This window comes from Dipodomys ordii, unplaced genomic scaffold, assembly GCF_000151885.1.
Source record: "Dipodomys ordii isolate 6190 unplaced genomic scaffold, Dord_2.0 Scaffold17, whole genome shotgun sequence".
In the NCBI taxonomy this organism is placed as follows: Eukaryota; Metazoa; Chordata; class Mammalia; order Rodentia; family Heteromyidae; genus Dipodomys; species Dipodomys ordii.
In genome coordinates this window covers 24,967,280-24,981,051 of record NW_012267233.1, presented here as the reverse complement: position 1 = coordinate 24,981,051, position 13,772 = coordinate 24,967,280, and the positions used below count along the sequence as shown (strand labels likewise).

General features: G+C 33.7%; 1 protein-coding gene across 1 annotated transcript in view; it reads right to left on the bottom strand.

Moving 5' to 3' along the window:
- Positions 1 to 751: 751 nt before the first annotated feature.
- The window catches only part of Snx16 (sorting nexin 16), a 36,478-nt gene continuing 23,457 nt past the window's right edge, over positions 752 to 13,772 (bottom strand). The window contains exons 6-8 of the mRNA XM_013012589.1: positions 4,118 to 4,254; positions 3,508 to 3,627; positions 752 to 2,754 (exon numbers count right to left, since the gene is read on the bottom strand). Coding sequence (XP_012868043.1) covers positions 2,658 to 2,754; positions 3,508 to 3,627; positions 4,118 to 4,254 — 354 coding nt within the window. The 3' untranslated portion in view covers positions 752 to 2,657. The remainder of the gene's footprint in view (positions 2,755 to 3,507; positions 3,628 to 4,117; positions 4,255 to 13,772) is intronic.

Below are 13,772 nucleotides of genomic sequence, written 5' to 3'. Positions count from 1 at the left end.
AGCCACTGCCACAGCTTTAGAAGTTTGAATTTTATCCTACTTACAGCATGATGGGAATTCTTTAATAGCTTTAGGGAAAGAGGAGAAAACAAGATGTGACTTAAGATGTTCAAAATCAACTACCATAGTGAATGAATTGTAGTGTGGTAAAGGCAGGAGGCCTTCAGAAAATCAGTTGAAAGATTACTGCAGTGGTTGATTTGAGGTATTCTGGATATCTAAAGGATGGACACATCCATTTTAGCACAATTCACAATTTTATAAGTAATAAAATCCATTTCAAAACCAGAAGACTTATTTTTAAATCTAAATCCACTCTTTCCTTTGAATATGACAATTGAACTGGACTATGTGACAATTGAACTGGACTATGTAACTTACCTGGGGAAGTTTTCTCAATCAATATGTTCTATGTGGCTATTCTTGGTGTGGTAGGCAGATGAAACACATTTCAAAACATTTAACTTTTGACTATATTATCAATATGTGAATTAATTCTTAAATGCTGAAGTACAAGATTTAAAGGTTTTCTGTTTCAATTACATTGTTTTTTTTTAATACTAAATTCATCTGTAGTATATTGCTCACAGCTACTAAGTTTTAAAAGAAGATCAGGGATGTAAAGTGTCAACTTAGAAAGTAAATCAGACTCATCCCACACCTGTGAAATGCAAATCTTAACAGAATTCAATCTCCAGTAAGCATTGTAGAGGACACAGAGAATGCAAAACGTAGAGGGAGGAAATGGTTTTCCACATTGGAGTGACACAGCTACTGTTATCATGAAAAAATAATTTATTAAATGAATGGAATATTGGAAGGAAAACACATTATAAAAGTAAAAAAAAAGGTAAATTCTAAATATAAATAATGTGTTAGCTAATTAACAGTTTTTCATTGCCCATCCAGAACTCTAAATACAATCTTCTGAAAAGCCACATTTTATAAGTATTTGGGTACTTTTAAAACAGATGTAGCACTATAATATCTGGAATCTGGCAAAGATCATTTTGTTTCATTAGACTCAAATGATATTCAGTGATTGTTCTTTTTAAGCTATCTGGAACACCTAGAATAATTTAAAATAAATACACAGACCAGATTATTATATTCATTTCTGAGTAAGGATAATAAATACATTCCTAATACACTTTGTTCAAAATGTTCTGATTCAGAACATACTAATACATTTTAACAGAGACTTAGAATTTGGATACTTTGGTAACAAGTAGTCTCCTTTGTAAGACTGGAAGTTAACAAGAGCCGGTGTGCTCATTTTTGTCAGTGTAATTTGAAACAACCACAATGTGACATGTTCATTCAGATACTATAAACTCCTAAATAGTAAAGAAAAAAAAGTATTGTTATTGCATTCCTTACTAAGATTATTTTTAGAGTTTAATTCAATATACCACCAGGATTCCCAAATGATAGTACAATTACAATGCAAATATCATTAAGCAAAAAGTATAAACAGAAAATAACCACATAACTTCACATAACTATAGAAACAAAACAAGGCACGTTCCATAACTATACACAAAACTGAAACATAGACATTTTTGTTCACAAACTTGGCTCACAGACCCTCACAAAAGTTTGTACAAAGTGAAACAGTAAAGGCACTACATATTTTATTCAGCTAATTCCATAAAGAAATCTACCAATTAAACTTGGCACAAAAGAGTTTAATGATCATAAAGTGCATCACTTGGCTTCTTAAGAAAGAAAAATAGCCATGATACAGTATAAGAACAACTTTACATATACATAAAGATGCAATGCCAGGAATCAAGCTAGTTAGGAAACTGTGCAGTATAGATGGTTTCAATCTTTCTCTTTTTTGTCTAATATTTTATTTTCCAAAGACTGTGTTATATTAACAAAAAGAGTAATGTTCTGAAAGGCAAACTGACCAAATCTACAGGTAGAGGTTTAAGATGAAAAGCATGGGAAAACAACCGAGTATAACAAATTAATAAATCTGGATCAAGTATCTTATTATTAATGAATTGGCTCTTAAAACCAAGGCTATTTTGTTACTTTACATAAGTGATTATAGCTCTTTACAACAGTTTCCCTTTGGTATGAGAAGTCCTTTAAATAGTATTGACATTTGGAACAAGCAGTTTTTATTTAGAGATGATAAACATATCAGCATTTAAAACTCAACTTATTTTACCTTTACTATGATGTTCACTGATTTATGAAAGTAGGTCATGTCAAAGACACAGAGTAACTATTGCCTAGATAGTAACATGCAATTAACTTTCATTTGACAAAAATATGATAATTTAAAACACACTTTTGCTGTCTCCCACACACACATACACGTGTGCACACACGCACACTAGACTGAAGCAATATACAGGCAAAACACCAGGATAATTTATACACAGTATTTAAAGACATAAGCCTTGATAAAGAATTCTAACTTTTTTTCAGTGTATTAAATACAAGGCTGATAGAAGACAAAAGCAGCAATGGATATATTCCCTATTCCAATAATTTTTTTTAAAAAGTTTCTTTAATGTAAACTTTATACATGTGCATTCTTGCTTTTCTGGGTTTCACAGTCCACTTTCTTTTCAAACAGTATTTGCCTCTCTATTCCAAGTTGCTGAGATGTGGAAATGGAGGACACTGCTTGTATAGTGTTAGTCTTCTTCAGCATTATATGCCAGTTCTGCCACTTCTATGTCTGATACAGCAATTTCAGCTTCATGGGAACTTAAGTGTGGCTTATTATTAGCACTGCAAAAATAGAGAAAATGTCAATGAAGAGAACAGAACCATACTATTTCACTTTATTATTCTCCTTAAAAATCTTTTACTTTATGGAATGACTAAACATTTACTATAAAAATATTTAAATATTCAACGAGAAATTTAAGGACCATGTACATATTTTTGGAGATCTATACATGCGGTTTCTTATGGAATGGGAGTCTTGCCTCAGCCTTTTGAATAGCTGATGTTTTAAGTGCCACCCAGTCTGATGAATATATGTTTAAATTTAGCTCTTCAAACTACCATTTGCCAATAAGATTCTAGTTTATTTTCACCTTTAACCAGTCTAAACATGGTTCTCATACTATAGCTCAAATGTTATCATTATGTATTAACAATTTTACCTTCAACTTATATCCAATGATTGAAAGATAATCTTTCAATCATTCTGTTAGGCAGAGTGGTTTCCTATCATACTTCCTACTTCTGAATGGAAAAAGAAGGTTATTAAGAGGATTCATTTGTCAAGATTCAAAAATCTAATGAATTCTGTGAGACCCCTGTTGATTCAGATATAGCTTCAAAGTAAGCAATGAAAAACTTAGGGCTGTGGCCGGAGATGAATTTTTAGGGAGAAAGAAAACGTAATGGTTTTTATCTAACTGTTCATCAGATTTATGATACAGTAACACTGAATTTCATAGAGAATACTTTACATAGTATTAGAAAACTTCCCCCTGATTATATAAATTAGGCTGTAATAAACTAAACATATACCTAGATTCTTCATCCAAGACATCCTGATCAACTTCAAATGCAGAAGATTCCATTCTTAGACTTTGTCCATGATCTGTTCCTGACACATACAGTGATTCTTCAGGTTCTAAAGCCAATGTTCTAAAAGTACATTATAGCATAAAGTCATTTTTATTAATAAACAGTTATATATATTTGTTGTTGTGAATATATACAACATTATTAGTTTTTAACTGTTAAGTCCAATGTGACCAACATGGCTAATAAATTGTATACTGTGGGAGCCACAGAGAAATTCAGTAGCTATAGTTAACTGTAAATGATTATCAGAACTTTCATATAGAACTTTTATATGTGAGAAGTCAATACAAAAGCTTAGAAAAATACCAGATTGAAATAAATAAAGAAAAATACCAGGTTGGACAGCTATAGGTTGATTTTCCTGTTGCCCATGTTTCCAATGTTTAGCTTTCTAACTTAACAATCAATTTCTCCAATTTATAAGGAAGCCAAGAGTCTCTAACTTTTAGAATCAGAAGCTTCCTAAGTGATATCAAAACCTAACTGGCAGTTAGCCCAAAATACTAGGAGATGAACCAGTCCAACCGCAAATGCAACTATCACCACACACCTGATTCTGGTCTCTAATGTTTCTATGTGAAGTTGCTTTTCACTGAGCAGTTTCTTTAGTGATTCCACTTCTCTTTGCTTTTCAAGTAGTTCTTTCTGTAAATGGTAGTTAGTCTCTTCTAAAGTTTCACAGAAAGCCTTGAAAATAAGCACAAAAGAAAAGGAACACACTTTTTACTGAAGTACTATTTTTCTCAAGAGCATTATTGAAGAGTCAAGAAACACAATTAAAATAATATGCGTACAATACAAATGATCTGTTCTCTTCAACCACCTTTGTAGATTACAGATATATTACATCCCTTAGTAGTTATGTCCAAGGGGGACATATAAGTTGTTTTCTTGAGAACTATTATAGTAGTAAGCCAGTGAGACTGAAAGCAGATATAATTACAGAAATCTTTCAACAAGGGTGTGAAAGAAAAAAACCCAAACATACAAAATAAATAATTCAACAGTAATACTTTAGAATGTAGTAAAAACACTAATTACAATATCCACAAAATAAGAATGGCTTGGTTGTAGTTAAGAGTTTAGGAAAAAGTTATAATTTCATTGAAGGGCTTTAAAGACCAAAGTGATCAAAGATCTATTGATAAGATTTAAATCAATGAAGACAATGCTTTTCAAAATTAATAAAGGAATGTATTATAATTCCAAACAAAATACCAATAGGATTTTATAAGGAACGAATGAGCAGATTTAAAATTCACATGAAAAAAATCAATGAAATTTATTTGAAAGTGTAGTGAAATTTGAGGAAAAATATGAATGAAAACCCTTGTTTGAACAGATACTAAGATTATTTATAAAACTATTATAATTAACATATTAGAGCAGTGGTAGAAGGACAAAGAAACAACTGAAACAGAAGGTAGCTTTGATGAATGATTTAGAGTTGAGAACATTCTTCCAATTAGTGAAAGGAAGAGAAGATTTCAAATAAGGGAAAGTGGTGTTGGGATCACTAGTTATACATACAGAAGAGATGAGTCAATTAAAGGCCAAGTATGAAATGCAAAAGTTAAAGCTACTATATATATGTATGTATGTATGAATGTATGTATGTAAATGTCACAAAGAAACTGCCTTTGTAACAACTAATATATGTTAATAAAATCCTAAGGGAAAAATAGCTCTTAGAAAATAATTTAAGAGATAACTTGGAGTGCAGAGAAACAATCATAGAAAATATATAAGAATGGGAAATTTGCCAAGTCCTCAGCAATTACTATATATACAAAAGATTTCTAAGCCAGCTTGAAATCAAGAAATGTAGCCTAAAATTAAAAGATGCACAGTATTATATGTTGATGATATACAACAGTAGAAAGATGTGGAAGTGTATATTTGCATAGTATATTTGGCGAATAATTCTGCAAGTGTATTGAAGACAAAAACATGTAATAGTGAAATAATTCCATTCCTAGCAACATCTTACATAAATTCTATTTCTTCCCAAATTAAAAGCCATTCCAGTAAAGGAGTGTTATATTAGGAAAGATGTAAAAGTAGGAGATTGCAGTTTTAGAATAGTCATTAGAAATTCATGTTGCTAGGACTTTTTAACCCTATAAATGAAAACATAAAGCAAGTTTGTATTCTTAGAAACACCTTCCCCCCCAAATTGTACTTCACAATGAATCATATCAATTAAAAAGAAACTGTGGTGGGGGGTGGTGGTAGTGGTGGTGGTTCGTGCCTCAGGAGGCTGAGATCTAAGGATTGTGGTTCAAAAGCCAGCATCCATGAGAATCTTATCTCCAATTAACCATCAAAGAACTTTGAGCCGTGGCTCAAAGTGCTATAATGCTAGCCTTCAGCAAAAAACAGCTCAGAAACAGTGTCCAGGCTCTGAGTTCAAGCCCCCACCACAGACAACAAAGAAAAACAAAAAAAGAAAACGAACTGTGATATACGTAATTTACTTCTAGAAGAGAGGTCACCCTGCTCCATCAGTACTGGAAAGTCTACTAGCAAGGAACCTAAAAAGCAAGTTTCATTACATTCTTCACTTGCCTGAGTTGCTCACATGTGGAACCAGGAAATTAGGTTCTTCACCTGTATACTAACTGATTGGAATTTAGGTGGAGAATATAAGGTTTGAGGATTCTAGTTTCATTTTTACTTGTGTCTTTTTTCCAAAAAAAATTAAGTAATTTCTAATTATAAGCCATTAAAATGTTAGTATAGTAAGACCTTATTTCTTCAAATTCTGTCCATACAAGTAATAGATCTGAATATCCCTAATAGAAGATAGACTAAATTTATGTCCCTAGCCTTAACTCTCCTCTTTTACTATAGGTATACAATAGACACACTCCTTTCATAGGGGGTTGGGAGAAGTAGGTCAGAAATAAGAGTCCAGGAAGTGTCACTTGAAAGAAGTCTTTTGGAGATTTTTCTTAAAATGAGTGGCTGTTTAAGGAATTCTTTAGACTAAAAAGATAACTGATAAGGCCACATAAATTTTATTTAAAAAAAGAGCTAATGCAGAATTTCTTTAAATTTATTGTCCAAATAAATATTTATTTTCATAAAGTAAAGCTTAAGAAGATAAATTTACAAAAAAATTCTAGGAGATATTCCATATTATTTTGTTGAGTATATAAGTTTAATATGGCTTTGGTAATTTATTAATTCAATTGTTCCAACCAAACCAGGGTGATTTTAAACTAAGAAAACCTATTCATAATGTACTGATGGTCATCCTCTTTTTCAAAGAATTATTCAGTCCCTCATAAGCTGAAACTCTAGCTCAATCCAGCTTCTAGTCTTTCTCTACCCAGTTACACCACCTTATACATTAACTACTGTATATTCTGCACTATAGATATTGAAAAGATAAACGGTTTTGCTTGTAAAAGGGCATATGTAAAAACTAAAAATGAGTCGAAAACTTTTGAAAAAGAAAGAATACTGGATTTCAAAGCAGTGAAACTCAAGGAATCTGTAAGTTTGGGAAGGAATGACAATAATCTCTTCAGCCCAATTTACACTTAAAAGAGAATCAAAGTAAGAAAATGAGCAAAGAATCAGAGATTATATATTGCTGGGGAGACAATATCACATATGGGTGCAGACAAGTGAGTAAACATGCAGATAAAATAACATCTTGGGATTCCAAACATGAGCTACTCAAATGTATTACTTGAGAAATCTTAGTGTTCAACAACAATGATGAGACATAAAAAGAAACACGGAAAATCTTAAGTATTTGTAGGAACAAAAGGCAGCCAATAGATATCCATCTCTAAATGACTTCAAATATTAGGTATATCAGAGAATGATTTTGAAACAGCTATTATATAAGTTCAGTAAAAGATGAAATGAAAGGCAAAATTATTCAATAAACAGGTAATTCAAAATAAAAAAATGCAAACATAAGCAAATGGAAATTTTAGAGTTGAAAAATATAGTAACAAATGAAAATTTCCTAACAAGAGGGGTTTATGATGCAGATCTCACATGACAGAAAATCGAATACCATCAACTTCAAGAAATTATCCAATTTTGAGGTCAGAGAAAAAAGTGAAAAAAAAAAAGAATACTGAGCAGAACTTCAAGGATATGTGGCACAATATGAAGATATAAGTTTAGAAACTGGTGAAGAATTTCCCAAATCTAATGTAGAATATTACTCTGCTAAGTCCAAGAAGCTCAAATTGACTTACATTTTAACACATGTTAATCAAATTAAAGTCAAAGACAGAAATCAGGAAAGCAGTAAGGACAAAACGATTCATCACATACATGGACACAACAATAAGACAAAAGGTTGATTTTTCATCAGAATCAGTGCAAAACAGAATACAGTGGAATGACATCTTGAATGCATTGGAAGAAGAGACTGTCAACAAAGCCATTATTGATAAATGAAAGAAGGTAGTATTGTGAAGAGAAACTGAAACTTGCCTACAGTAGGTATTGCCACTTCAAAAAAATTATTTTGCTAGATTCGTTAAATAGGGAAACATAAACTTGTTATAAAATTAAACAATAACCCTAGTAAGTACTAACTCAAAAGCAGTGAAAATAATTGCCCACACAAAACATTTTATTAAATAATTCATAGAGCCAGGTGGCAGTGGCTTATGCTTATAAGCCTAACTACTCAGGAGACTGAGATTTGAGGATTGCAGTTCGGAAGCCAGCTCAGGCAGGAAAGTCTGTAAGATTCTTATCTCCAATTAAATCACAGAAAAAGCCGGAAGTGGCACTGTGGCTCAAAGTGGTAGAGCTCTAGCATTGAGCAAAGCAGCAGCTCAGGGACAGTGCTAGGCCCAGAGTTCAAGCTTACAACTGGTAGGAAAAAACATCCTAACAAATAACAATAATAATAATTCATAGCACTATCTATAATAGTACAAAAGTAGACAAAATGTAAATATTTCTCGTGTTAACTTAATAAATGAAACCATTTTATAACTTAAAATAATGAAACAATAGGAGCTATAAAATGGATCACCTTCAAAAATATCCTGAGTGGAAAAAGGCAGATACAAAAGATTACAGATAATAGACTACATATTGTGCAAACTATATAAGTAAAAGATTATGCACACTGTATGCTAGTTATATGAATACATACTCACATAAATATTGTATTATTCTATGTAAACAACATATCCAGAAAAATAATATTTCTATTGTCTAAACACAGATTAGTGGTTGTCTAGTATTGAGAGTAATAGACTGCTTTTAAAATGGCTTTTTTTTTTCTAGTACCAGGGCTTGAATTCAGGGCTTTGTGCTTGCTAGGCAGGTGTTCTACTGCTGAGTCATGCTTCCATTCCTGTACTGCACTGGTTAATTTTGAGATGGTATCAATGCCTGCTAAGGAATGTACCTTGTCTGTCATTCACCTATTTTAGGCTTCCTGTTATAGCCAGGATGATAGATACGTGACCTATATTCAGTTTATTCCATTGACATGGATTCTTATAGACTTTGCCTGAAGCTTGTCTGGAACCATCATCTTCCTGATCTTAGCCCATCACAAAGCTAGAATAACAAGCATTTGCCACCATGTTCAACTATTGGTTTAAAAGGGGGTGTACTTTTTTTTCATCCAGGCTGTCTTCAAACCATCTTATTCTCCTGTTCTCAGCCACTCAAGGAGCTAGGATTGCAGGTATAAGAGATTAGTACCCATTGAAAATGTTTTTATTGAAGTGATGTGACTATTATAAAACTGACATGATGATGGTGGCACATATCTGTAAATTTCTTAAAATACTAAACTATACAATTATAATGGAATAACAAGCAGGAAACAATGATTCTATGTTGATTACTTTGGTTGGGCAAATAAGTTTTTTTTTTTTTAAAGCTATGGCATTTACTATAACACAAAGAACTGTCACAGTTTAACTGGAAAACATCACAAACCTATCAATTAAATTTGTTTCATTTAAATACCATTAAACATTTTGAGAGAAAACTTGCATAAAATCCCTAGTTAATCTATTATTTCCAAATCTGCTTTGTGTATTTAGCCTCTTGCTTCAAGAAATAGGACTCTTTGTCAATTAATGTAATCTGAATAGCAGCAAGCATGAACTGAACTGGTAACAAGACAATCACTTCTGCTGCTGAAGAACTTTAAATTCGAGTTTCAATAATTGTTACTTTACTTAGATACTTAGGTGGAAGAAACTCAGCATATAAATAATACAATTAAAAGCAGCAAAACTAAGTCTCTCCATCTTTATGCTTTTTGAAATAGTAAAAAGAAGGCAAGGGTCTGGGAAGGTGGCTCAGTGGTAGAGCGCTTGCCTTGCATGCCTGAGGCCCTGAGTTCAATTCCTCAGCACCACATAAGCAAAAAGAAAAAAGCTGGAAGTGGCGCTGTGGCTCAAGTGGTAGAGCACTAGCCTTGAGCTGAAGAGCTCATAAATAGGTGGGAGACGCAATCCTACTATCAGATAAAATAGACTTCAAATTAAAATTAGTGAGAAGAGAAAAAGAAGGTTGCTACATACTAATTAAGGGATCTCTCCTTCAGGAGGATATTACAATTCTAAATATCTATTCACCAAACAATGGAGTACCCAAATTCATTCAAGAAACACTACTTTCCCTCAAATATCACATAGAACCAAAGACATTAATTGTTGGGATTTTAACACACCACTATCCCGACTAGACAGATCAAAACAGCCAAAAATCATCAACAGAGATACCACAGATCTAAACAACTGCACAGATCAACTAGATTTAACAGACATCTATCGAATATTTCACCCAGCAGTATCAGAATACACGTCCTTCTCAGCAGCACACAGAGCATTGGTCAAAATAGACCACATTTTAAGGTGACAAAGTAAACTTGTAAAAATTCAGAAACATTCAAATTATGCCCTGCATTCTCTCAGACCACAAGGGAATAAAATTAGAACTCAACACCAAAAGCCACCAAACAAAGTCCTGTAACACATGGAGGTTGAACAACACACTGGTGAACCACTAGTGGGTCATGGAAGAGATTAGAAAGGATATTCAAATATTCAACAAAATATGTTCAACATATTCAACAAAAATGAACACACAAATTACCAGCTCCTCTGAGACATAGCAAAGGCAGTCCTCAGTTTATAGCTCTTTGTTCCTACATGAACAAATTGGAGAGATCTGAAACCAACAATAATGAGACATCTGAACCTCCATCTCCTTGAAAAAGAGCAGCAAGCTAAGCCCCAATCCAGTAGACCAAAACAAAAAATTAAAATTAAATGAATTAGAATCCAAAAAAACAAAGAATCAACAAAACAAAGAGTTGGTTCTTTGAAAAAATTAACAAAATTGATAGACCCTTAGCAAATCTTATCAGAAAAAGAAGAGAACACACCCAAATAAACCAACTCAGAGATGAGAATGGAAACATCACCACAGAAACAACCAAGATTCAGAACAGTGTAAGGGAATAGTTCTCTAATCATTATGCTAATAAATTTGGGAATCTGGAAGAAATGGACAATTTCCTAGCAAATATCGACATGGCTGAAACTAAACAAGATGAGTTAAACCAACTTAACAGTCCCATATCAAGCACTGAAATACAAACAGCAATAAGAGACCTCCGATCTAAGAAAAGCCCAGGACCAGATGGTTTTACAGCAGAATTCTACAAGGCCTTCAAAGCAGAGCTCACACCAATACTCCTCTAACTCTTCAATGAAATTGAAAGTGGAAGTTCACTACCGGCCTCTTTCTATGAAGTCATCATAACCCTCATCCCCAAACCAGGCAGAAACTCATCAAAGAAAGAGAATTATAGACCCATTTCTTTGATGAACATCTATACAAAACTTCTCAACAAAATTTTGGTTGACTTCAACAACTCATCAAAAAATGATACAGTATGATCAAACAGGATTCATGTGAGGGATGCAAAAAGCTGGTTCAATATACTCAAATCAATTAATATAATTTATCACACCAACAAGAGCAAGGATAAGAACCACATGGTTATCTCAATAGATGCAGAAAAAATATTTGACAAGATTCAACACCCCATTATGAAGGCTCTGGAAAAATTAGGAATTCATGGAACATTCCTCAATAAAATAAAGGCTGTATATGACAAACCTACAGCCAGCATTATACTTAATGGCGAAAAACTAAAGTCATTTCCTCTAAACTCAGAAACGAGACAAGGATGTCCATTCTCTCCACTTCTCTTCAATTTAGTATTAAAATGCCAGCTACAGCAATAAGACAGGATGTAAACATAAAGGGGATCCAAATAGGAAAAGATGAAGTCAAACTCTCCTTCTTTGCAGATGACATGATCTTGTATTTAAAGAATCCCACGGACACCACTCCCAAATTACTTGAGCTGATTCGAAACTTCTGCAAAGTAGCAAGGTATAAAATTAACCCTCAAAAATCAATGGCATTTCTGTATGCCAACAATGACAAGAGTGCAGCTGAAATCAGGAAAACAATTCCTTTCAGAATAGCCCCACAAAAAATAAAATACCTAGGAATTAACTAATGAAGTGAAGGACCTCTATGATGAAAACTTTAAAAACCTGAAAAAGGAAGTCAGAGCAGAACTTAGGAAGTAGAAAAAGCTCCCATGATCCTGGATTGGAAGGATCAACATTGTGAAAATGGCAATATTTCCAAAAGCTATCTACCAATTCATTATGGTACCTATCACTATTCCAACCCCATTCTTCAATGAAATAGAAGAAGAAATTAAAAATTCATATGGAACAATAAAAGACCCCAATAGCAAAAACAATCCTTAACAGAAAGAATAGTGGTGGAAGATTATCAATACCAAATTTCAAACGCTACTACAAAGCCATAGTAATCAAAACAGTTTGGTACTGGCACAAGAACATACTTGAAGACCAATGGAATAGAACTGAAAACTCAGAAATGAATCCACAGACCTATAGCCACCTAATCTTCGATAAGGGAGTTAAAAAAAATAGAATGGAAGAAAACCTCTTTAGTAAATGGTGCTGGCAAAACTGTCTATTCATCTGTGGAAGACTAAAGCTAGATCCTTATATATCACCCTGCACCAGAATCAACTCCAAATGGATTAAACATCTCGAAATAAAAGCAGACACCCTGAAAACATTACAGAAAGGAACAGGAGGAACCTTAGGTCTTCTTGGCACAGACTGAAATTTTCTTAATAGAGGCCTAGAAACACAGTAAATCAAAGAAAGGTTGGACAAATGGGATTACATGAAGCTCCAGAGCTTCTGCATGGCAAAGGACAAAGGTAGCAAGATCAGTAGAAAGCCCACCGATTGGGAGAAGATCTTCACTAGCCACACATCGGATAAGGGTCTCATATCTAAAATATACTTGGAACACAAAAAATTAAATCTCCCAACAACAAATCCTCAAAGAAACAACTGCCTGATTAATATGTGGGCTAAAAACTTAGAGACTTCTCTAAAGAGGAAATAAGAATGGCCAATAGACATATGAAGAAATGCAATTCAAAACAACATTAAAATTCCACCTTATCCCAGTTAGAATGGCTATAATCAAGAACTCTAATAACAACAGATGCTGGAGGGGATGTGGCTAGAAGGGAACCCTACTGTATTGCTGGTAGGAGTGCAAACTTGTTCAACCACTTTGGAAAGTAGTATGGAGGTTCCTCAAAAGACATCACATAGAGCTCCTCTATGACCCAGCAATCTCACCTTTGGGCATTTACCAAAATGATCACAAACAAGAGCATACTAGGACTGGGAATGTGGTTTAGTGGCAGAGTGCTTGCCTAGCATGCATGAAGTCCTGGGTTCAATTCTCCAGTACCACAGAATGGTGCTGTGACTCAAGTGGTAGAGCACTAACCTTGAGCAGAAGCAGCTCAGGGACAGAGCCCAGGCCCTAAGTACAGGCCCCAGGACTGGCAAAAAAAAAAAAAAAACCAAGACCACACTAAAGCTACCAGCACAGCTATGTTTATTGCAGCATTATTTACTATAGCTAAGATATGGAACCAACCCAGATGCTCCCTAGTGGATGACAAGAAAATGTATATTTTACACACACACACACACACACACACACACACACACACACGGACCAAGAAAATGTGATGTATATTTTACACACACACACACACACACACACACACACACACACAACACACACACTAGAATTCTATGCCTCCA